Source organism: Notamacropus eugenii, chromosome 2 (genome assembly GCF_028372415.1).
Source record: "Notamacropus eugenii isolate mMacEug1 chromosome 2, mMacEug1.pri_v2, whole genome shotgun sequence".
Taxonomy (NCBI): domain Eukaryota; kingdom Metazoa; phylum Chordata; class Mammalia; order Diprotodontia; family Macropodidae; genus Notamacropus; species Notamacropus eugenii.
The window spans coordinates 68,041,467-68,067,165 of record NC_092873.1 but is presented as its reverse complement, the minus strand read 5'-3'; the positions used below and the strand labels follow the sequence as shown (position 1 = coordinate 68,067,165).

The following is a 25,699-nucleotide window of genomic DNA, read 5'->3' as shown; positions in this document are numbered from 1 at the left end:
TCGGAGTCTTTGGAGTCCTTATCTCTATTCTTTCTGTCCTCACTGAGTTCCTCTGCTTCGGATCGCTACTTTGCAGAGAGGGAGTCCCAGCGACCCATTTCAAGGACCATGGGGGGAGTCTCCCCACAGGGGCGCCAGTCTTTGAACTGAGTTGCCAGCCGTCTCTCCGAAAAGTCGCAGATCCCGGACTGCGAGCCCCCAAACTGTGTGGGATGGCTCCGATCCCTACTTAAATTAATTACTCAAAAGCCTCTCAAAGTGATGACAGAAAGATTTATTTACTAGATTTTCAAGAATCGGGCAATTCCTGTACCAGTTCACCTGGACCAGGAAAAAGTCGAAGACAAAGAAAAGGCAGTGATTTAGATAGACCTTAATGCAAGTCCCTTCCCCCCCCCCCCCCCAATGACCGTTATTCTCATTAGCTGAGAATATGTTCTTACATTCTAGACACAAAATCTAACCAATCCCTTTTGAAATGAAGACATTGAAGAATTATGTAAGTTTTATCCAATCATTGAGACCCTAATGTACTACACAGTTTTATATCGTTATATGGAATTATTCTGTTCTAAAAATATAGTAACCTTGAGCCTCTCAGTCTTACCTCACCTCTGGGAGAAGAATTACAATCTGAGAAGTCTTCACTAAACCTATTCCACTCAGTACCTTGGAGAGGTTTCCAGCTGCCCCTTATTCGTGATCCTCTCACGGACAATTACAGTAACCTTTCAGCCTCAGGGGTTGGTAGCTGTCTCTCCTCACTGGCTCTAGTAGCTCTTGAAGCCTGTATGAGGCCGCCAATACAGACTTTGGAATGACTTTTTGTCTGTTTTAAAATAAGTTTCTATTGCTATCTTTTGTTTTCTTTAAATCACCATAATTTCTCCCTAGCACTCCTTCTTCTCCCCTCCCAGAGAGCCAATCCATATTATTCAAAGAAAATGGAAAGAAGAAAAAAATCAGCCTAACCCGTCCAGATGCCAAAAATGGGTGAAAAAATTTGTGATGTGCCCCCTTGTGGCCGCCCACCTCTGCCAAGGGAAAGGGAGGGAAAGGTTAGAGAGACTGGGAAAGCCTCAGGGAGGAGCAGCATCACCACACCCAGAAAGGGGAGAGTGGGCACCTCCCGCGAGGAGCGTGGGCACCGAGCCCGATACTACAAAAAATAGGAAGGAGGAAGATCAAGGGAAAGCTGGGGCCAAATCCTTCAATGAAGTAGCCACCCATCATTTTGGAAAGAGCAGGGTGAGGTTCAAAGCCAAACTGCAAGGGATTGGGTAGGGAGCAAGAGGAGAGGCTGCGGATGCCATGAGTGTTAATCACTGTTCCCAGGAGTTTGGCAGTGAAAGGCTTGCCAAGTAGGATGACTTGGGAAATTGTCATTCATTCATTCATTTCATTCCATCAGTCATTCGTTTAACAAACACTTAATTAGCCCCTACTATGCTAGGGAACATGTAAAGGCAAATAGAGTTCTTGTTTTCAGCCTAGAGGGGTTTGAGTTTTGTTTTCTTTTGTTTTGTAGGAGGAGACACTAGTATCTGGGGTAGGGATAGGCTCCATGGCACCTGGCCTGAGCCTTGAAGGAATCTAGGAGGACAAAGGCACAGAGATAAGAGATGGGGTTGCTGTGTGTGAGCATGGACCACAGAAAGTCCTGAACAGTATTTATACAAGAGGAGAAGACATGGGCAGAGTGTGATTCGAACAACTGACCTTCGATGCCATTGTGAAGCCTGCTAGCAGCTCACTGGGTCCAGTCCAAGTCCCAGGTGAATTCCAGCCTGATTCTGGCTGCATGTTCTCAACTCCACGTCAGGATGGGGACTGGACCTGATGTCACTGACATGAGAATCTCAGGTCAGGAAAACCTCTCTGTTAATGTGATTTTATTAAAAATGTTCAAATGTGGGTTCATTAAGGATAATGTAGTGGATCAGGAAAAGATCAAGAAAAGGAAGAGAACTCTACACTACATCATCCTTAATGAGCCCACATTCGAACATTTTTAATAAAGTCACGACAAAAAGACAACAAAGTGCCCAAGAGGGTGAATTCCACTATTTCATTTCTATTTCAGAGAGCAGCCAGGGTAGAGCGGTGGCAGGACCTTGGCTTCGAAGCCAGAAAGACCCTGGTTCCAGGCTGGCTTCTGACATAGCCTGGCTGGGAGGACTACTGGACACTTTAGGGAATCTTCTCAGACTGTAAGACTCGGGGAAGGTGCCAGGATCCCACATTGACAAAGAAGGGAGAGGACAAGTGTGTCAGATGGAGCATTCATTTTGGGGAAATGACCACTGTTGGAATTAGTCATATGATGATGCAGATTTATTATAGAGCTTTTCTTTTTCTTTTTCCAGCCTGGCTATTAACAAATAAACACCATGCAGCTTTGGCCTGTGATTCACGTGGTGCTATCGTAGCATATCATGAATGCTAGAGACCAAAGCCCAGAACTAGCCCAGCTCTGCCCCTTCCAGATGTGGTAGAGAGAGTAACAAGTAGCCACAGCAAGTGCAAAGGCCTCTTAACATGGTGGAAATTAAGATTATTTAACTATCAAATTAGTTTTCCTAAAGGGCAGATCCAATCATTCATCCCAAACTCTCCTCCCTCACCAATAAATCTCTTTGACTTCCTATCTATGTCATGTAACCATTTGCAGCATTTCCTTGTAGGTAGTGAGAGAGATTGATTTACACCAAATTTCTGCAAGGCTGCTTTCCAGTTTTCCCAGCAATTTTGATGATTATTTGATCCCTATCCCAGTAGCAAAGGTCTTTGAACACAAAGATGTGATTGTTTCCATGTGTTGTGTACCTATTCTGTTCCACTGACCAACTATTCCTCTTTATTTTTGAGCTTGAACCAAATCATTTCGATGCTTGTTGCTTTGCAGCATGGTATAAAGTGGGGTCTCCTTCTTTGCCATGTTTTTCATGACTTCCTTTCAGACACTTGACCTTTTGTTTCTCTAGATGAATCTCATTATTTTTTTTCCTGTGGATCTGAATAAATAAATTACTTTAGGTAGTCTTGTTATCTTTATTATATTGTCTTGACTTTAGCCATGAGCAAGGAATATTCCTTCAGTTACTTAGATCTCTATGGAAAGAGTTTTATGATTTTAGTCAGACAATTCCTGTAGGTGTCTTGCTAGGCAGACTCCCAACTATTTTTGGCATTCTATAAATATTTTAAATGGAATTTTTCTTTCCATCTTTTTGTGCTAGGTGTTTTGGTAATACAGAAATGCTGATGATTTCTGTGGGTTTATTTTATATACTACAACTTTGTGGAAGTCTTTATTTTGATTAATTTGAATTGATTTTATGAGGTCTTCTTTTTCATCTGTAAAAGCCATTCCCTCAGTTTCTTTTTCTTGCTTTATTACTATGACTCCCATTCCTAGCACGACATTCAACAGTCGCAGTAAGAACAAACATCTTAGCTTTCTCCCTCTCTTACCAGAAAGTCCTCTGGTCTTCTCCTCATTACTTGTAATCTTACTTCTTGGTTTACTTACCATATTAAAAAAGTACCCTTTTCATCCTGTTTTTCTAGGCTTTTCCCCCAGAAATGAGTGCTGTATTTTATTCAAAGCTTTTCCTGTACTTATTGATAGAACTATATGTTTTTTTCTTTTACTAATGTGATCTAGTATCTTGATAATTTTTGTAATATTGAACCAACATTGCATTCCTGGTATGAATCATATTTGATCCTAATGTGGCAACTCTGTGATATGTCATGGCAGCCTCTTTGCTAATATTTGATTTAAAAATTTGGCTTCGATGCTCGTTAGGAATATTAGTTTGTGCTGGATGTCCTTCTCTGTTTTGATTCTTCTAGCTCTAGGTATCAAGATAACATTTATATAATGTTATATATTGCATAGTTATATAATACTATAAATATCGTTTATATAATAAGTTTCTCTATTCTTACAAACACTTTATGTAGTACTAGAATTGTTCTCTGAATGTTTGTAAACAAGGATAAGCAACATTTATATAGTGCTTATTATGTGCAAGGTACCCTGCTTGGCACTGTAGGATTACCTCATTTGATCTTCACAGCAACTCTCTGAGGTAGGTGCTATTATTTTGCTCATTTTATATATAAGGAAACAGAGGCTGAGAGAGGGCAAGTGACTTGCCCAGGACCACACTGCTAGAAAATGTATGAGGCTAGAACTGAATTCAGATCTTCCTGATCCCAAGCCTAGTGCTCTATCCAATGAACCACCTTGAAAGTAGTTTTTATGACTTATACATCAATTGACTAAATAGAAAAACTTAAATCGCAGAGACGTCTTTTTTTAAAATAGCATTTTTTCCAATTACATGTAAAGACAATTTTTAACATTTATTTCAAAATTTTTGAATCTCAGATCTCTCTGTCTCTCTCTCCTCCTTCTCCCCTCCCTGAAATAGTAAGCAATTTGGCATGTTATGTATGTGCATTCATGTAAAATACATTTCCATATCAGTTATGTCATGAAAGAAAAAACAGACCAAAGGAAAAAAACATGAAAAAAAAAGAAAGTGAAAATAGTCTGCTTCAATCTGTGTTCAGACTCTATCTTTGTAATGTGTTTGTGGATGATATTTTCCAGCATGAGTCCTTTGGCATTGTGTTGGATGATTGTATTGCTGAGAAGAGCTAAGTCTATCACAGTTTACCACTGTGCAGTGTTGCTGTTATTGTGTATAATGTTCTGGTTCTGCTCACTTCACTCTGCATCAGTTCACGTAAATTTTTCCAAGTTTTTCTGAAGTCTATCTGCTCATCATTTCTTATAGCACAGTTCCATTACATTCATATACTACACCTTGTTCAGTCACTCCCCAGTGGATGAGCATCCCATCAGTTTCCAATTGTTTTGCCACCATAAAAAGACCTGCTATAAATATTTTTGTACAAATAGACTCTCTTCCTTTTTTATGTTCTCTTTGGAATATAGACCTACTAGTGGTATTGCTGCATTAAATGGTATAGATGGTTTTATAGCTATATCTATGTTATGTCATGTTATGTTATGTAATGTATGTATGTATGTATGTATGTATGTATGTATGTATGTATGTATGTATAGCATAGTTCCAATTGCTCTCTAAAATGGAGACTCCACCAATAGTGCATTAGTGCATCTGTTTTCCCACATCTCCTCCAATATCCAATATTTTGCTCCAATCTGATAGGTGTGAGGTGGTACTTCTGAATTGTTTCAATTTGCATTTCTCTCATTTGATTTCTTCTTCTGAAAAGAGGTGAGTCTTCCTAAAGAAGTAAAAGAGCAGGTCTTAGAGGATGACCAATCACTATTAATCAATGATGTGGATGAGCTGACACTTACTTCATGGACACTTCTCCCTCTAGGTGAATGTATCTACAAGAGAAGGGGATCTACAAGAGAAGACCTGATCAGTGAGATCCAGTATCCTGGGCATGGCCACATCCACTTGATATCAGTGGGTCCAGACCATGCCTCATAGAGTAGGAAGCTGAGGAGTGGGGCTGGTTGTGCTGAAAGGGCTGCTAGGAATGGGAGACATATGTGCTTGCAGGTTTCCACCTGGTCTTGTGTGTGTTATCATATGTCCATTAAGTCTTTGTTAGGCAGCACAGATGGACTTGTCTGGTCAAGCTCAGAGGTACCAGCTAATGTCATATCTATACCATCTCAATTCTCATCTGGACCTTTTATACCTTTCCATCAAAGCTGTTCTGATTTACCCATCATTCGCTTTCCCTTGGTCTATATTCTAAACAAACTGTGCCTCTAGCCTTTCTCAACTTGAATCCATCCTTAACATTCCTGTCTTCCCTTATCACATAATGCTCCTGCTCTAAAATCTATACTGAATCTTTATTTCCTGTGGAAGGATTCCAAACATCCCACCCCAAATGCACCTTTGCTTTCCCCTGATTATACCTCCATACTCTCCCATTTCTCTCGCTTTAGTCAAGATGTTCACTCTCCCTAGAATGTCCTTACTTCCTCCCAACTGCATTCAAACCCTATTTGCCCTTGGAGTTCCAGCTCAAATGTCATTCATTCTGTGAAGCTGTCCATGACTCCCCCTTCCTGCATCAAGAATTCCTGTCTCCTTTGAGCTTCTGTGGTACCTTCTACCCAGTCTTATATTCCTAAGTTACATATCTTTCAAATATCAAGATTCTTCTAGCAATATTGTTTAGCTTAAGGTATGGAACACCAGGGATGCCAAAGAATTGAGATTGTCAGTCAGACAAATGGTATGAAGAATGGTGATGGAAAGAAGGCTGCCCCAGATGTACCCAATCTGATCCTTGAGCCAGAGTAGGGGGGTTGGAATCTTGGATTCAGCACATGGTGGTCCAAAGATCTTGGGTTTCCTCTCTCTAGTTTCTCACTTTCTTCAGCTGTAAGATAAGGGGTCATCTGAGTCCTCTTCTAGAGTTAGGTCTACTAAGATCCCACCCTTCTACAGCTTCTGTTTCCGTTGAAGAATTCAACACTGGAAGCCATGTTAAAGAGATTGTCCCAAAGACACGTAATTTGAAAGGGGGTGAGTTGTCCCACAGCAAAGGCCACAGAGCTAGATGGACGACTCATGTGCTCCACTTGTACCTGCATTGTGTTGAGATATTAGGAGGAAGACTTCTGGGACATTGAGTGCTTCAGCCCTGTTGACTATTGATTGAGGGGTTTTGACAAGGATCAGGAAGAATGAGAAGGGATGGATGGATTTTAGAATGAGACAGACCTTTGGAAAGAGGAAGGATTGTAGACGCATCTAGGTAGCAACCTATCAGAGTATGCTTCTTAGTGGCCCTATTAGGCTGAAGATTTCATTAGGACTTGTTGTTCCATAAACATATATTGTTGAATCAATCAGTGACTAAGTATGGTTATCAAAAAACGTCAAAACAATGCACACAAAAGCAAAATCAATTCGCAAGCAAGAGCCCCCGGGGAAAAAATAATTCAAAGGGATTTTTTAATATATTCATATATGTTGTTTTGAACAGTATGATAACTTGTGACTTTGCTACAAATACTGCTTGTGGATGACTGATAATATTCTGATCCATTTGGACTAGCAGAGCACTGCGTGGCATTTTTTTTTTTGTTTGACCTGCTCTATCTTGGTCTTGCAATGCAGAAACAGTCCATTTCCTTTGAGGGACACAGTATAATTAATTCCCAGCATTCTGAGGATGAGCAGCAGCCCATCTTAGCAAATATGCCGAACTTCCTGTGTCTAAAGAGAACACATGAATCTTGAGCACAGGCATTACTAGTGGAGGAACTCAACCCAACAGCACCCAGGTGTTTTGCAAAGAAATGGAAGCTGGAACTAGAGAGAAGGTGGGGGGAGAATGCGTTAACATTTATAATAAATGATTAGCAATCACAACTCATTAGGAAGCCACATGAAAGGGATGCTGTATGTGTTTTCCAGTTAAAAAAAAAAAGATGACTCCAAATGGATAACTGACTCATCCAGTTGGTCTAAGCAAGTCATATGAAAGTAGAATCTTGAAGAATGGGGAAGGAGAATCAGTCTGAAGTCATGTTCTAGCTTTTTGTGTCTTGAGAGGGAGAAAGGAGAGCTAACAGTCAGAAGACATGGCTTCTGCCCTAGCTCAACTGCAAACTAGCTCTGCAACCCTAGAGAAGGTCTTAAAATCACAGAATCTGAGAGTTGGAAAAGATTTCAGTGGCCATCGAGTCAAATTTGTACCTGGCCCAACCTCCCAGGCACCAGTCATCCAGGGCTGACTCAGAAAGCCCCTCACTTCTTTCTGAGGCAGGCCATCCCTGCTGGCCAAATTTTAGGCAGTTTTCACTGACCCTGACCTCAGTGATATATTTCCCTCAGTCCTCATTGTTCTTAATCTGATCCCTGGAGGCCAACAGAGTGCTGCTGATCTCTCTTTCATGTGAAATGGTGAGTCAGCTACCAGACCCTTCCTCCAAGACTCATCTTCAGCCCAAATGTTTCCCCCTTATCACACTTCCATTTTTTCACCTATAACATGAGGTGATTGGACTAAATGGTCATCTTCCATGTCTTAAGCTCTGTGCTCTTACTTCAATAAACAACAAAATCAGATCGAGATTTTCTTCATCAAAAATTGATTTGAAAATGACTTGTCTGCATGAGGGTACATATGTGTTTTTGTGTGCTTGTGTGTGTTTGTAATTCATATGGGTACATTTTCAGCAATGACCACTAAGGACTTGAGATAAATGGAGTCTTCAGCCACTCCATCAAAGATAAAATGTGTCCTTAATTTTAGGCCTATCTCTCATTTATGTTGTTTGGAAAAATATGCCTACTTGAGGAAAGAAATCAAATGCTTTGGTTCACTGGCTAGTTTTTGGAAAAATCTGAGGTTACAGCTGCTTGGTAGCACAGGTCAAAGTGGTTGGGAGGAGGGTTGGGATAGAAAGAGTTATGACCATACACTTCCCTGAAGATTTTGGAATTTAAATATATTAAATAAATATAGCTATAACTTGTTCTAAATACCTTTAGCATCCATCCTTGACTCATTCTAGGAAGCTTTATTTTTGCCTTGGGATGAATGTCATTTCTAACTCACAAGAAAGAATTATGGTGTATTTGGAGTCAGTGGACCTGGGTTCAAAACCCAGACTACCACTTGATTGATATCCATGTATCTTGGGTGGACTTCTCTGGGGTTTTCTTATCTATAAAATGAGCGAGTTGGGATAGAAGGACTCCACAACTGGAACGATGACCAATATTCCACCATTACATTGAGTATTCATACAACATAAAAGGTACAAAGTATTTTGAAATGACAAGATAATAATTTGTAGGACTTAGGGGTGGGATGTAGTGGGTAGAGTGCATTGGATGGAGAATCAGGAGAATTAAGGGCTAATCCTAGCTCTGTTACTACCTCTGGGACAGTGGTCAAGTCTTTCATCTCTCTGGGTCTTAGTTTCTTCATTTATAAAATGAGAAAGGGTTGGTTTTGATGATCTCTAAGGTATCTTCCAGGTTCAAGTCTAGACTTCTGTGAGGTTATTCAGATACTTAATCCATTCAACAGATGCCACAATGTCCAATCTGATATTTTTACTAAGCAGTCAGTTCTTTAGTCCTTTCCTAAATATATCTAAGAAAAACAAATATCCAAAAAAGTCTGTTCTTTCCTACTTTTAAAATGCACTTATAATGAGGATAGTTGAGTGAGCTTTGGCTAAACTCAGTGGACCTTGACTGGGAGGTGGAGGAAGAGAGCTTGACAGTGAAACTCCAAACCTAGTAAAGACATGGACTAGTAAAGACTCTTTGGGTCCCAGGGGGCAGGGATTAGGCTTTGCCTAGGGACATAAAAGAGTAGCAGAGTGTTGTCCTTACTGTCTGAGGTATTGTGCCCAAAGCTTCAGCAATTTCCATGGATTTGGCCATTGGGATTTCTGAGACCATAGAGCCCAGGGAGAAGATCACAACTCCATGTTCTCCTGAAGCATTCACATAGGCTTCAAATTCCTAAAATAAGAGAAAACCATCTAATTTAATGAATAGCATCCAATATGTGCACAATATCCTTCTCTGAGCCCAGAAAAAGCCTGTTTCTGAAAAAGCAAAAAGCAAGGCAATGTGGCTAAAGGGACAGCAGATCGACAAAGATGAAATCGTAGTCAGTAAAAACCTGTTTCTTCCTCAACACTTAGCTGGGTGCTGGCTCTCAGGGATGTCCCAATATCTGATTGAATGACCAGAAGGCTGGCTAAGAGGTAGGGAGAAAAGGAAGATCAACGAATGGGCTCCTACTAAAGATCGCAGAAAAGGGAAGGGGCAGGCAGATATTGAGATGCAGAAAGAGCATGACAATCATGAACTTAGACAGAGTTTGGGAGACGGTGGAGGATAGAAGGTCCATTGCACTGTGGTCCATGGGGTCAGAAAAAGTCAGACACAACCTAACAACAAGTACAATCTTGCCACCAAAACCAAATTCAGTAAAATGTCCAAACTATTTGCATAAAGATCAAACATGTATTCACAAACAAACCATGCCATGAAGGGAGGAGGGGAGAAAGCACCTACTGCCTCAGAGTGCCTGAATCAGGACAACACCTTCTAGGAAGGCAGCGCAGTGCCAGGCACTGGCAGGAAACCCAGAAGACTTGGGCTCTGTTCCTTGCCCTGGTCCATACAGCCTTAGAGGGGTACTTTCCACATCTGATGCCCAATTGTCCATATGTAAAACGCGAATAATGACCCCCTACCCAATTAGTTCTTCAAGTTATTCCACAGCAAAACTGAGATTACAAAGAAGCACCTGCAATAAAATGTAAAAAGCACAATAAAATCATCAACTAATCCAGTTCTCAGAGTGAGGAGGCTTGAACAAGAGGGAGGAACTTGATCCAATACTCACCGGAGATAATGGTTTTGTGTAAGCACAGTTTATTCCCCCAATGAAAACAATATTGGGCATTGTTGGCCTGGGGAAGTCCTTTGCAAAATCGCTTCTCAGAAGCCAAATGGAACCATAGCTCAGAAGATCTGTAACAGTCACCTCTGTCTTTAGGAGTTCAGAAGCAAGACTCGTATATGGGGAGTAGACAAAGTCAGAAAGAAAGAACTGACAGAAAGTTTTTAACAGCATGTTTTTAACTCTCTGCAAAAAAGTCATGCGATCTGTGCTGCCTGAAAACCCTTGAGGAACATATGAAGGAGGACTGGGGCACTGGGTGGCAAGATAGTCTAAACTGCATGGCAATGCATGTAGAAAGTAGACAGCTGGCAGAGAGAGGTATTTGGCTACAATTGGGCCACAGGGTAGGAAAGGGTCTGTAAAAACAGCATCAAAGTGATTGTCACCAAGGTGAGTCATCAGCTCTCTGTTGTTAACCAAGTGTGAGCAGGCAGACAGAAACAAAGTTGAGACATTTCTTACGCTCTCCATTCTTTTGAAAAATTTTTCCAAAAGTGGTAATTTCTCAAAAACTTCATGATTCATCTGACGGAAGTGGGACTCCAAGTCTCCCATGTGGAAAGGCACTGGGTACTGTGTGAGGTTATAAAATGGCGCCTCTGTAATGTAGAGACTCACTGCAGGGGCAACCACCATGATCTCATGTCCTCTTCGATGCATCTCCTGAAGGACCCCATGCATACTAAGCCAGTGACTGCCATCCTGTGGAACCACCAACAGCTTGCCCCCCTTTGCAAATGCCAAGCAAGAAATCCAAAGGAATAGGACATATTGAGGTTTCAGTCCTCCTGACATGTCTCCACACAGTCGATATTTGCCTAGTACATTGAAAATACTTCGTTCAGTACTTCTCCTGCTACAGAAGCTGATATAAGTTAATATTTAACCAGGAAGCCAAGCAGTCAATTGAAGAGATTTGCATGGTAGAAGTTAGAGTTCCCCAGAGTGAGGATTTATTGGGTCAACAAATATTGTCTCCTCTGGGCATATTCACAGTTCCCACATTTTGGGAGGCTAGGGTGATACTGAGATTGGGAGCTCCAGGATGATTATAAGCAGTTTAATAATTACTTGGATACTTACAATAGGGGTGGTTTAGGGTGACTAGCCAGATGTATGGTGGATCCCTGCAAAGATCCCCCAAAAGACCCGTGGCAGTTATAGAAGGAGGCATTATGGAGTGTGTCATTGTGGTTTGTCCTGTACTTTGGTTTCTGCTTACTATTGGGCCTGAATCCCAGAGCTCAAGAGCCAGACCAATACTTTTGGTAAATGCCCAGACAGACACACAAGGTCATGTATTGGTCAGCATGACCTCTCTTAGCTTTCATCATTAGGGCCTTCATAGGTGTTATCTGATGTTCCTTCTCCTGACATTTTCAGAAATGGAAGAGGTGTTCTGGGCCCTAGCTTGCATCAGCATGGAAATTCCCTCTGTCAGGGCAAATCACAGCCCTCTCACACCTTCTCTGAGTGATGCCTGTCCGTGGTCTCCCAGAAATATTGCAGAGAAGATCCAGTTAATGCACCACTGATGTAGAAGTTCTAGAGTCAGAATTTGAATCAAGGTCTATCCCAGTAACCCAGAGCAGTCATTTGTACATAATCATGTCCCAAGGTGAAACTGTGTATGTGTGTGGGGGGTGGGGTGGGGGCAGGGTAGTATCTAAGGTCCCTTTTAATTCCAGTGATTTGCTTTTGAGATCACCTCCAATCCATCTCGTATCCATTTTGCTTGTACACAGTTGTTTGTCTTCCCCTTGGGAGCTCCATGAGGGCAGAGACTGTGATTGTTGTTACTTTTCTTTGTAGTAGTGCCTGGAACATAGTAAGTGCTTAATAAATGCTTGTTCACTGACTGACTGACTAGCTGTGGAGGAGTGACTGTGTAGAGAGGTATATCTCAACCAAATTTGGATGAGAACACTTTGGAAACTGTAAGGCACAGTAATATCATTAATTAATTAATTAACACAGTCAAGGGACTTGTAAGATAGTGAGGACTGTCCTAGGCAGGCCCATAATTCTGGGAAAGCAACAATGGTATGCACGACTGATGGGCAGATATTGGACAGCAGAGGGCAGGAAAACCATGACAACAGGGAGGCCCACACCCATTTCCTTTTGTGAGAGGTCAAAGGATGGGGGCTGTATTCATTTTCCTCAGGTGGGAACCAAATCTAGGTGATTGAAGAGAGGATTTTATATTTGATCTTAAAGGCAGTAAGGAGTCTTCGGGAATTTATTGAATGGGGATGGGGCAGTGACATGTTTGGGCCTTCATTTTGGTATCTGAGTGAAGATAAATTGGAATGGGGAGAGATTTGAGGCAGGGAGACCAACCAGTGACTTCTGTAATAGTCCAGATATGAGATGATGACAGACTTCAGCAAGTGACGTCAGTGTCACAAGAGAGAAGGAGGAATATAAAGGTAAAATTGAGAGGGTGTGAAAACTAATTGGATATGGAATGTGAGTTAAGGAGAGAATAAAGGTAACAACCAGGTTGCAAGTCTATGTAAGTGGGAGGATTGTGGTACTCTGGATATTAATCATGAAGTTTAAAAACTTGGACACCAAACAAAAATCTCCTACTAAATTACGTAGAAATTCTGAAAATTAAAGAAGAGATTAATTGTTGGGGTGTAAGCTCAGTTTTCACGTGGACAGTCTCTGGCAGGTAAAAGTGAGGACTTCTAAACCTCAGAGTTCTCACAAGGCCCCCCAGGGAACAGCTGGGGATTGAGGCTTGAAACATGGGCTATCTTGTGTATTTTCACCTCTTCTCAGTGGGAAACTTGCTTGGGAGAGCATCCCCCCCTTGAGATTGGTCCATGGTCTGAGCACACCTGTGGTTAATTAGCTAGGGGCTGAGACCACGCACGGTATTCACGTGCAAACTATACGGCAGGAGAGCTTAAGTAGGGACAGGAAAGCCTGAAGGCTCTCTTCTTGCTGCAGGGTTCCCTCTGGGGGTCCCTCCCCTCTTCCGCTCCCATCCTCTTGCTGTATGATCCTTGCCCCTTGGGAGGAAGAGGGTTCCTTTCTCCTGGGGAAGAATTTGCCCTGCATATGGATAAGTAACTAAGACCCTGAATAAAGCCTAACCCTTGTTTGACTCTGGAAAGTCTCTTCTCTCAATACATTTATCCAGCTGATCACCGAAGACCTGGGAAAGGTAAGAAGACTCGGGTAGCTCATCGGCCTCTAGGCCAAACAATTAATATAATTGAAAAAAGACTACTGATTTGATAAAGCCATAAACTGATTATTCTTTAAAATAGTAAAATAAACAGCTAACTTGATTAAAAACAGAGAGGAAAACCAAATTTTCAAGTCAAAAATGGAAAATAAGAACTTATAACAATTAAAGAAGAAATAGAGGAAATCATTAGAAATTATTTTACCTAATTATGTGCTAAAAAAACTAACTTAGTGAAAATACATGAATTCTTATAAATACATAAAATATGTAGATTGACATAGGAATAGAATATTTAAATCACTCAATGTCAGAAAAAGAAATTGAATGACATAACCAAACTTCCAGAGGATAAAAAATTCTAGAAACAGATGGATTTTTAAAATGAATTTATCAAACATTCAAAGAAAAATTAATTTCAATACAGCATAACTATTTGACATCTATTTGAAAGGCAGACATCTTTCCAGTCTCTTTTAAAAATGCAAATGTGGTCTTGGTACCTAAACCAGGAATAGATAAAACTAAGAAAGAAAAGTGTAGACTGATATCCCCTAATGGACACTGGTGAAAAAAAATTGAGCAAGTTGGCTACTGCAACATAGTAGAAAGATGATACATTATAACTAGGTTTTGGTTATACCTGGAAAACAGTATTCATTCAACGTAAGGAATACTATACATATTAACAAATATTAGCCCTGTTAATTATGTAAATTATAAAACTCATATAATTATATAGATTCTGGAAGGACTTTTGACAAAATCCAACACTGACATTTCCAGTTAAAACCTCTAAATTATAGGAATGTCAACTTTTTCTTAATATAGTCAGTAGAATTTTGCTTAATTGAAACGAAAATATTGCATAATGGAGAAAAGTTAGAATCCTTTCCTAGAAGAATAGGGAAATAGTGAGGAGGTCCATTATTACTACTGCTGTTTACCATTGTGATGGAAATGTTAGCCATAGCAATAAGACAAGAAAAAGAAATTGGGGGGATTAGCTTGGGCAAAGAGGAAAGAAAATTATTACTTTTACAGATGATATGATGATGTACTTAGACAACCCTAGAGAGTCAACTAAAAATTAATTGAAATAATTAACAACATCAGCAAGGTTTTGAGCATATAAAATAGATCCATATAAATCACTGTTAGTACTATATTAATCAACAAAATCCAGCAGGGAGAGCTAAGAAAGGAAAATTTTCTAAAATAACTACAGAAACTATGAAATATTTAGGAGTTTGTGAATTTAACTATAAAACACTCTTTGAAGAAATACACGCTTAAATAATTAGAGAAACATAGGTTGAGCCAATATAATAAAATGGTAATATGATCTAAATTAATTTAGTTATTCCATTTCGTACCTATCAAACTCCCAAAAGAATATTTTCTAGGGTTAGAAGGAATAACTAAATTCACATGGAGTAATGAAAGGTCAAGAATCTCAAGTTAAATAATGAAGAATGGAGGTCTAACTGTACCAGACCTCAAGCTATATTATAGTGTAGTAATCATCAGAATAATTTGGCAATGATTCCTTGATCAGTGAACAAGTTAAGTACACAACATACAGAATCAAACATAGTAACGTAGGGTTTGGTAAACCCAACGACTCTAGTTATACTACGTGACAGGACCTGTTGGGAAAACTATACAGCAGTCTGGCAGAAATTAGGTTTACACTAAGACCTCACAGCACACAAGAGAAACTCCAAATGGGAACGTGATCTGGGCATGAAAGGTCATAAATATCATATATGAATTAGAGGAGCAAAGAAGAGATACATGGATAGGGAAATAATTTATAGCTGAAGTGAGAGAAGACAGAAGACAAACTAAACAATTTAGATTATAGAAAATTAATGCCCTCCAATTTCCTGAGATTCATTTCTTCAAATAGCTCAGCACAATCTTTGGCATTTATTTCTTTGTGGCAAGAACCTTTGACATAGGCTTTGCAAGAGACTTCCAAGGTTATCCAATACAACTGTCTAATATTCTGTTCATGTATACTGTCTACATCTTACCCAGCAATTTTGGCATTCCTCAGCATCTGCCCTGCTGCTGCCATTTCGCTGTTAATAAAGACAGAGAAGAAAGAGGTAAGTGAAGGGCTGGGGGCATTGATTGATTGATTCCTTGCCATCATCACTGGTGGGGCAGGGCAGACAGTGTTGGAATTCACCCCTCAAGTTGGCTGTGTGACCACAACACACAGGCCTGGGCCTAGGTGATTCTGTATAGCCCAGCGCATGAAACATAGTCACTAACTCTTTGGATCAGGCTCCATAGTCCAAGGAATGCTAATAAGAGAATCCTGGGCCCTGAACCACCTTGGTTATAGCCCTGGGGTGTGCCTGAGTGGGATGCATGTGTTTCTCTCTTGGTTTATCTAGAGAATGGAATGAAGAGGAGAAAGTCCCAGATTCCAAGTCCTTTCTTTTACTGTGTGTATATATGTGTATGGATGTGTATATATTTGTATCTACAGTGTATTACAGTTGCTGTATATTGATATATCTATTGTATATACATACAAACCAGGGGAGAGGGAGCACACTGGAGGAGGAAAATGTCCCAGATTTTATTTCTTGTTCCCCTTTTTACTAACTATGAATTGTTGAGCAGATTACTTAAGCTTTGGGAAAGGGGGCTATGTTCATCTCATAGGATTCAGAGCTAGACATGACCTTGGAGATCATCTGTTCCATCCCTGTGTGTTCTTCCTTCGTTGTTGAAGAAGACCATGCCATCAGAGAAATAATGACATGACTTGCACTTGCATGACTTTGTTTTTAGTGAGGTAGGGTTGTGCAGGTCACCAGCCTCACTTCTCCTCCAGAGCCATCTGAATCCAGTGACCATCAGATATTCATCAGGATGACTGGAGATGACCCAGGATGAGGCAATTGGGGTTGAGTGACTTGCCCAAGGTCACACAGCTAGTGAGTGTCAAGTATCTGAGGTGAGATTTAAACTCAGGTCCTCTTGACTCCTGCACTGGTGTACCATCTAGCTACCCTGTTCCATCCCTACTCATTTTACAGAAGAGGAAACTGAGAGCCAGTAAGGGTAAGCATTGCATTACTTGTCCAAGGTAACTTAGGTAGTAAGTTACAGAGATGAAATTGAAACCCAGGTCCTTCACCTGTAAAACCAGGGCTCTTTCTCCTAGGGTGCAGTTATTGTAAAGATCAAGTGGGATGTGATGATGACCTTTCCTAGGGTCAGAGAGAAGGTGGAGCACACAAGAGATGTTACAAAGGGAAAATCAACAGATCTTACAACAGATTGGATATGGGGGGAGGGTAATGGGGTGAGAAACAGTAACGTGTCCAGGATGACCCCTAGGTTGCAAGGTTGGGTGATGGGAAGGATGGTGGTGCCCTCAACAATAACAGGGAAGCTTGGAAAGGGGGAAGGTTTGGAGGAAAGAGAATAAATTTAGTTTAGGGGCATACTGAGGGACATCCAGTTAGAGATTTCTAATAGGCAGCTGGAGATGTGAGTCTGGAGGTTGGGAGACAGGGTAAGCCTAGATTAGTTCATCTGAGAATCATTAGCATAGAGATGGTCGTTCAATCCTGATGAGATTAGCAAATGAACTAGCAAAGAGGAAGAAGAGAAGAGAGCCCTGGACAGAGCTTTGGGGGCCAACTAGGGTCAGTGGGCACAGCACAGAAGACTGAGAAAGAAAGAATGGTCAGATAGGTGGAAGGAGAGCCAGGACAGAGTCACAGAAACCTGGAGAGAAGAGAGTATTGTGGAGAAGAGAGTGATTGACAGATAAAGACTGCAGAAAAGTCAGAAAGCATTCAGTTCCAATGAACCACTTAGGTAGCCAAGGGTCATTCTCAGTAAAACTTGATTTTGGGGACCTGTCTTCCATCCAGCCTATATGAGACTTTACCTTCCCTGACCTCACTGATTTTGCTCAACTGAGGTGATGTTTGGAAAGGAGCATGTAGAAGAAAGAGTGGTTAGACTATCTAGCCTCATTCCCTGCTTCCAGGGTTATTAAAAACAAATCAATCTTAAAAGTCTGTGACATTCATTGTGTGAATTTAGGCTGAAGCCTAAAGCCCAAGACATCCCTCCGAGTTCACTTACCTCACTATTGCTATTCAAAGGCCCTGTATCGATTCCAATCATTCTGGAGTCTTCTGCTTTGTGGTGGAAACACCTCCACATCCCCGATGCCTTTAAAAGAGAGTGGAGACACCTAGGTCCTGGTTACTCCCAGGATTTAAGCATGAGGATTTTCAGCTTTTCGTAGAGTGAAGGCCACCCACTTTGAGTAGATGAGACAAATCTTCCAAGGAGACAACTTTGGAAGGAGGGTGCTCTGGAGGAGTGCTCTAATCTGGTTTTTTAGAGTTTTGTTGTTTCATAGCCATGATTTCTATAATCTTGCTTAAAAATGTGCATTACCACCCTCCTTAAGGTGACTGGATTTGGAGTCAGATGACCTGGGTTCTAATCCTGGTTCTGACATGTACTTGACTTTGGGCAAGGTTTCTGTTTGTGAAATGATGGGGTTGGGCTCATGGACCTCCAAGTTTGCTTCCAGTTCAGAATGATCATCATCACCCTTCTGAAAACAACCCCAGGTGTGGGGGCTTGTTGGCTGTGAGAGGATCAGGTGGTGGGTCCAACAGGTATTGTAAGTGCAATACCTCTTTATGGTTCTGCTCTCCCATATGGAGCAGTTTGTGGCTGACTTAGGCTTGTTTTGATCAGAGTTCTAAGAGAAATAATTGCAGAGATAGTCCTGAAACTGGTTTCCTTTTGAAGGTGACAAGCTGTAGTATGCTGGAGTGATATGGGCACCGCAACTGTTTTATGGTTAAGGCACAAATGTCATTTATCTGATTATGGTGAAGGGGGGACTCGGAATCTGACCCCACAAAGATAGGAGAAAGAAAGAAGTCAAAGAAGGGATTTTGGAATTGCCTCAGTTAAGTTTGGACCTGGAAGTGATGGAAACTATAGTTGATGTTGAACATAGCATGGATCAACTCAAGTAGTAGAATCAGTTGTTTGGTACAGAAGTTATGTTCATCAAAAAACTGCTATGGGTAGTTCCTGAGGCAGAGAAAGGACATCATACCTTCCAGTTCTAGACTTATGAATTACTCTAAGCACCTGGATTTTCCTGTTAGGTGTCTTTTTCCAGGTTTCTGTGTGTGTCCATTTTTTCATACAGATACTGAATGGATTGGTGGGAGAGCATGTATTAGGTTTATACATGGATTATGTTATATTTATTTTTGCTTCATGAATTTTAATATATTTAACATATGACACATGTAATGTTAATATATAATAATGTTATTACTTCTTTTGCTTTATTGTGAAGTAAATAGCTATGTTCTAAACGTGTCATTACTGCAGGTGGTTGGTTTGTGTAAATGAAGACACATTGGTAGGGGCTCAAGAACTGAAATATAGGAGGATATATTCTGAGCTGGGATTTGAACAAAGTCCTGTGGACTGACCCCAAGGTTGGTAGTCTTTGCACCACATCACACAGGCTAAGTTTAATTTTGGCAGATCTAAGGTGGTTTAAATAAGTAATTTAGGAAGCCAACCTAGGCTACCCTTTCTCTCCCATTTTTCTTGGCAGATCACAAATAAATCAGGGATTCACGTTTCTCAATGCAGTGCCCACCCAGTTCCAAAGCTACTCAAACTTCTCAGAGATGGGCCCCTCTCCTCATCAGGCTCATGACATGATGGGCATGATATAGAATCTTTTAAAGTCCTTACGAGGTTTGGGCACTAGGCTAGGAACTGATGCTATGAAGACAAAGACGAAAGGTCCTTGCCTTCAGGAAGGTCATTGATTTTCTTTTAATCATCTGTGTATAAAGTTCCCAGTGAGGAAATCTCTGAACCAGTGCAGAGCAGCACATTGATGTTTGGCCCTCAAGGGCAGAATCAGGATAGTGGGTGGTCATCGTTGTGCTGAGTCAGTTTCAGTTGTGTCTGACTCGTCATGACTCCATTTGGGATTTTCTTGGTATTTGGAGTTTGCCATTTCCTCTTCCAGCTCTTTTTACAGATGAGGAAACTGAGACACGCAGTGTTAAGTGACTTGCCCACAGCCACGCAGCCAGTGGTCTCTGAGGCCGAATTTGAACTCCCAAAGATAAGTCTTCCTGACTTCAGACCTGGCACTATATGAACTATGGCGCCACCTAACCATCGTATTGGGGACATTGGGATTAGACACTTGCTGAATGACCCTTGCCAAGTTACTTAACCTCTCTTGCGTTTAGTTTTCCCCTCTGTAAAATGGGGATAATAAGAGAACTATTTCACCTAAGAATCAAATTAGATAAAGGACTGTCTGTAAAGTGCCTTGTAAATCTCCAGGGGCTCTGTAAATGTTAGTGATGTTGGTGGTGATGTAGAGGAGAGGGTCAGGTGTGACTAGATTGCTTGGCCTGTGAACGCCCTTCTGACTCTGACACTCAGAATCACACAAAGAATAAACTGTTAAATGAATGGGTTTTGGAGTCTCCTTATCAGAAAGGTACCACAGTGATCTTGAGACCATCACCCCCAACCTCCAAACCCCTGCTTACCTCTCATGTAATAGTTCCTCCAGTTGTATGATCCCAGTCTGCCCCCAAAAATCTAGAAAAAGGCAGAAACGAGGAGAGAGATGCACACACATGATACACACAGCACATATGTGCATAAGCACATGCACAAGCACAATGCATACATGCACACGCATGCACACACACATTCAGTCCCAGCTAGCCAAGGGCAACGCAGCTTATTATGGCTGAGCCCTTTGACAGATATTATCCCCAGGCCAAGTTATAATAGGGCATTTTTGTCTCAAAGACCAGAAGTTTCCCTGCTTGGGTCTCGTCCTCACCAGTGAAGAGCCAGACCTCAACAACTTAGTGTGTGTTCTGTGAGGAGTGGTGTAGAGCAGTGCCCTGTGGTTGTCTGACATGAGCTGCCTGAGACTCAGCTGGCAGAGTCTGGGGTGAACAGTCTCTTACAGGACTCAGACTCTCTAGGGCAGCCCTCAAGGACTTAGGGACATTCCTCCAGGCTGGGCCAAGGCTTGGGAAAGGACTCAGTAGAAGGGATTCACAATGAGCTCCAGTCATGCAGAGGGAGGAGTGGGCAAGCTCCTTCTGTTCGGCCCCAGGGGCAGAACCAAGGGCAGTGGAGGGAAGGGCTAAGGCTGGTTATCACTGTCATGAAGAGCTTTCTGACCCTTGGAGCTGCCCCAACATGAACCAGGCCCCTCCACTTGGAGGATCTGCAAGCAGATCAGGTGCTAACCAGCAATTCTGTGTGATCAGGAAAGGGCCTGAAGCACAAGCATGTGAATAGGACTGTTACCTAGGCATCAGAGGCAGGTATTCTGCCCAGCTCGACTTGGGCATAGGCAGGCCCACCAATGAATGCCAAAGGTGTTCATTATTATGTGGGGAGATAGCAATAGAGTTGGGAAAGAAATCAAGCCTTTTGTCTGAGGGCTCTTTGGGGAAGGGGGAGTTCAAACTGATGTCAATCAGCAACATGGGGCTGGGAAGAGAGAGGGCTGGGAGTACTGAATGGAAGTCCTGGGGTTTGGGGAGGGGGCACAGTTTGCTGTGTTTGGGCCATGATCTTATTCTCCATGGTGCCTTTTTCAAGTCAAACTGGCCAATAAGCATTTGTATGGATCCAGCTTTGGGTCATTTCCAGCCCTGGTGTGGTGGGTCAGGAGCACCACCATGGCCTGTCTATACCTGCTTAATTTATCCAACTGTGTTTATTACACCACTTTCCCACCCGTGGGAGAGGTACAAATCCTAAAGGAAGCTGCATGGACCACTCTGGCTCACCTCTTCACTGCTACTGGATTCGGAGCTGGAGAAGGCATGGTGGCAGCGGACCCACACGTTCTGCACCTGCCCAGAGGAGATCTCTACAGTACTTCTGCAGAATGCTGTTGACTGTCAAACATGGGCAGAAAAACAGTGGGACATTGACCTTGCTGGACTCTAGGAAAAGAAGGGAAACCACTTCCAGAAAGACAATGCTCTCCATGAAGAAGGGAGTGCCCAAGCTGGCCACATCCCCTTCTAACACTGTTCAGATGTGTCCACCTTTCCCCTGAGCAGGCCCCTGCCCTGCCTACTCCCCCCTCCCTCCCTCTTCAACTTCCTTTTTATGTGGGCTTGGTGTGTGTGTGTGGGCATATGTAAGTCACCCACCCAGACTATGATAGTATGTGCGAGGCAAGGGCTCTACAAGGCTTTCCTGTACCCAGGATGTGCCAGTGTTGAAGCCTGCTTCCAGCCTCTGGCCCCTTTTCCCGGCAGGCTGTCTTCACCTTTAGCAGTTTGGGCATCCTGATTCTTGTGGGTAAACTCTTGAGCTCACACAGAGCAACAGTATTTGACAGTAGGATGGGTCTGACCAAAGAAGGCCACATGGCAAGTTGGCTTACCGCGTAATAGCCTATTTTGAAATCACAGGTGCTCGGTGGATTTTCAGAGGCTTTCCTGCATTCAGTCTCTCGGATCTTGAAATCTATGTCCATGGTCAAATCATTCTCATTCATGAAGTTGACCTTGGGGTAGGTAATCAATACAGTGGCCAATGAGGGGAGGGTTACCCCTTGGCTAATTACCTTGTTGCACTGAATGACTGGAAACTCACCATGTTACTTCCATTTCCTCCTCCCTCAGATACATTGTATTTATTTTGTTTCTATCTATATGTGTATGTGTTGTCTCCCCAGATAGACTGTAAGTTCCATGAAGCCAGGCTCAATCTCATTGCTTTCCTGTTTCACCTGTCAGTGCCTGACACACATGAAGGTCCTTAATTAATAATGCCTGTTGACTGGTTGTCATATTATGGAAATCCTGTAACTTTATAGTTAGCCAATAATTCTCTTGAGAGAAAAAAATACTAAATAGTAACTGTTTCTCTTTTGTCTAGGAACCCTGAAAGTCTTCCCCTCCCATGATTAAAGGCACCATCGCTTGAATAACTGCTTAAAGAAGCCTATTCCCCAAATGGGTGTTACCTCACTCAGAGTGAGAACCCGAAAAGGCTTTAGCCTAAAAGGGCCAAGGTCTCCCCTTGCATCCTGGGCCATCTTCAGTTGTTCTGATGACTATCTGGCCACTGGATCCAGATGGCTTTGGAGGAGAAAGTGAGGCTGGTGACCTTGCATAGCCCTCCCTCTCTCAAATCTAAGTCAACTCAGTCCTGTCATCATCTCACTGATGTCTTGGTTCCTCTTTGAGAATGAAGGAAAAACCACACACACATAACAACCTGAGAGAAAAAGTCTAACTGTACAGAGTGATTTGGGTACCCTGAGTTATCGAGTCCCGCCTAGGTTGATGATGTCTGTTGTACCTGATGTGGACATTAAGGTGCTTCTACCCCTTACCAGCAGGGTGAGCATTTGGTCTAACATTAGTTATAAGCTTTCTGATTTTAAAAAATTTTTTGATTACCTTGGTGGACCTCCCAGTGAGGAACCTCCCTCCACCAATGCAGATCAACATCAACCCTTTGACAGAGGCTCTTGCAGAGCTGCCTGGGGAATGGCAAGGCTGAGTGAGTGACTTGGTGGTTGCCACAGAAGCGGGGATCAGAGGTGGAATGTAAGCCTAGCTCTTCCTGCCTTGGAGGCTGGTTTTCTCTTCATTACCTCTCCACCTCCTTCTCACCCCAGAGGCTTCTTGATTTTGCTGCTAGCACTGAAGGGTGGGGGTTAAATAGGAAACAAGCATTTACTAAGCACACAGTGTATAACTGAGCACTGTGTTAAGTGCTAGGAAAACAAAGAAAAACAAAACAATAGTCTCTACCCTGAAAGGTCTCACATACTAATGGAGGAAACCATATGTAAATGCGAGTAGCACACAAGATATGGGTACATACATGGGTATGTTTATATACATCTACCCAATGTATATATGCACACACGTATATGTATATACACATATATTTTCTGTGTGATGAGAGGCAATCTCAGGGGGACAGCCTTAGCAACTGGAGAGTCCGTGAAAGGCCTCCTGGAGATAAAGGTGAGTTTTGAACTGATTGTTGAAGGAAGCCAGAGAAGCTAAGAGGCAAAACTGAAGACAGGGAGGGGGACAGTCAGTGCAAAGGTGTGGAGGTGAGACATACTGCCTCATGTTTGTCCCTGCACAAGGGTGATGTCTCATGGCTCTGGCTTCTGCAGTGTGTGCATGCAGCTCCATAGAATCCCAGAGATGGGGGTGATGTTGTAGAATGTGCCATGGATGGGAGAGCTGAGAGCCCCAGCATGAGCTGTGCCACTGACTCTAACTCTTTGGGGGCAAATCACTTGGTCTCTCTGGCTCTATCATGAAGGAGCTGGACTAGATGGCCCCTCGCAGTTCTGATCTTCAGGGTCATTTGGTCTACTCCTCCATCCATTTTGTGAATCACTTCTACAACATTCCAGACAATCTTTCATTGAGCTTCTGTTTGAATAAGTCTAATGACAGGGACCTCACTATCTCAAGGAAGCTTTAATTTCTTAAATTTAATTTTTGGACATCTTTACCATTGAGAAAATACTTCCTTGCATCAACTTATCATTGATCTGTTTCACATGATTTCCCCCCCATTGGCCTGAGAGTTGCCCTCTAGAGTCACTCAGATTTGGTCTAATCACTGAGGCATGACCTTTAGAGGTAGGGAAAGAGAAGAAAGGGGACATGAAGGATGGGATGGGGAGGGTGAGTATCAAAGAAAGTAAGACATCCACACAGCAAGTGGGCTTGCAATTCTACATGATGGAGCATCAAGTGAGAGATATCTGCTGTGGTGGATGGTGAGCTGGCCACTGAGGCAGAAGGCCATACCTTTGACACATGCTGGCTGGATGAGACTGGGCATGCTCAGGCAATTCACTGAGGCTGCAGAGAAGGTGTTGGTCTGTCCTGAGAGAGGAAGTCCTCACTGGGAGCTCTTGACAGTGAGGAAACCCTAGGGCTGGGTCAAATTTTACACACACACATACACACACACACACACACACATCCCATAGAGGCTGTTCTGGTTTTTAAATTATCTTTAAAGGTGAGAAAATTGACAAAAAGGAGATTGGAATGTATGAGCCCTCCAACCCCCAATAAACCCCAGCACAAAGCACCTTAAACAGTCTACTTACTCTTCTAACTGAACTCTTGTATGCCTGGAACAAATTTGGGTTTTGAGACTGGGAGTTCACTTTTTCCAGAGAGGCCTTGAGAGCTTTCCTCATCATGGATGGATCATAGTCATACACAGGGAAACCTGTATCATGAAAAGAAGCCAAGCCCTCATGAAGATGGGGAGTCACCAGCTGAAATCACTAGAAAGGAAAGGCTGCCCCTTCCATTCAAGGCATCCTACCTGAACAAGCCCAGATGTTCAGGGTGAGAGTAATTATGACCAAGACCTCCATGATGACCTTCTTTCCAGGATGAATAAATTGGATCCAGAGCCACAGGGAACTTTTCCTGTTGGGCTTCCCAAGGCTTAGTCTTTCTGGAGGTGAAAGTGACTTTTACAATGTTGTCTCGCCTCTGAATCTGACCAGGGCCCATGTCACTACTTTTTAGCAAACAGCTCAGCTCAAACAAAAACCATTGATCCAGGAGCAAATATTTGTTGCCAAGTCTTTCCCCATGAAAATGTTACAGTATGGAGTGACCTTTGGAGTTTAGACTTCAAAGGGAGAATTCAGCAGCTCCCTGACCTAACTCTAGGAGTCAAGGGCAGTAGCAGACAGTTGAGATGCTCATAGGATGTCAGATTGAGAACTGGAAGGAAGCATGTCAATCCAGTTTGATGCCTGAGGAAAGGGAGACACAGGGAGAGGTCACCAAGACAAGAAGTTAGTGTTGGAGGCAGAATTTGAACCCAGATCCTTGACTTCAGGGCTTTTCCATGGTACCAGACTCCTTTTTTGTATAATGCTGGCTTGCATGTCAGTATTTTGGTGGGTAGGTA

The 25,699-nt window shown here is 42.3% G+C and overlaps 1 protein-coding gene across 5 annotated transcripts; it reads right to left on the bottom strand.

The window, feature by feature from the left end:
* Window positions 1-4,936: 4,936 nt before the first annotated feature.
* LOC140525386 (UDP-glucuronosyltransferase 1A1-like) lies at window positions 4,937-25,304 on the bottom strand. Of its 5 annotated transcripts, none has more exons than XM_072640747.1 (8): window positions 25,100-25,304; window positions 24,876-25,000; window positions 22,161-22,283; window positions 21,553-21,663; window positions 20,284-20,335; window positions 17,804-17,893; window positions 15,721-15,768; window positions 9,436-9,524 (listed from the first exon to the last, which is right to left on the bottom strand). In XM_072640747.1, exons 1-6 carry the CDS (start codon window positions 25,149-25,151, stop codon window positions 17,814-17,816), a joined length of 543 nt encoding a protein of 180 aa, XP_072496848.1. In that variant the 5' UTR covers window positions 25,152-25,304; the 3' UTR covers window positions 9,436-9,524; window positions 15,721-15,768; window positions 17,804-17,813. The 5 variants fall into 5 exon arrangements, with proteins under 5 accessions (XP_072496846.1, XP_072496847.1, XP_072496848.1 ...); XM_072640749.1 differs by lacking the exon at window positions 9,436-9,524 and adding an exon at window positions 11,278-12,297; XM_072640748.1 differs by lacking the exon at window positions 9,436-9,524 and adding an exon at window positions 14,056-14,184.
* Between the last annotated feature and the right edge of the window lie 395 nt (window positions 25,305-25,699).

Coding starts and splice junctions, on each gene's coding strand:
- LOC140525386 (XM_072640745.1), bottom strand. CDS start 11,274: ATGTCAGGAGGACTGAAACCTCAATATGTCCTATTCCTTTGGATTTCT. Junction 9,525..10,419: donor ACACAAAACCATTATCTCCG/GTGAGTATTGGA, acceptor CTCTTATTTTAG/GAATTTGAAGCCTATGTGAA. Junction 5,290..9,392: donor TGGGCACAATACCTCAGACA/GTAAGGACAACA, acceptor TTACTTCTTTAG/GAAGACTCACCTCTTTTCAG.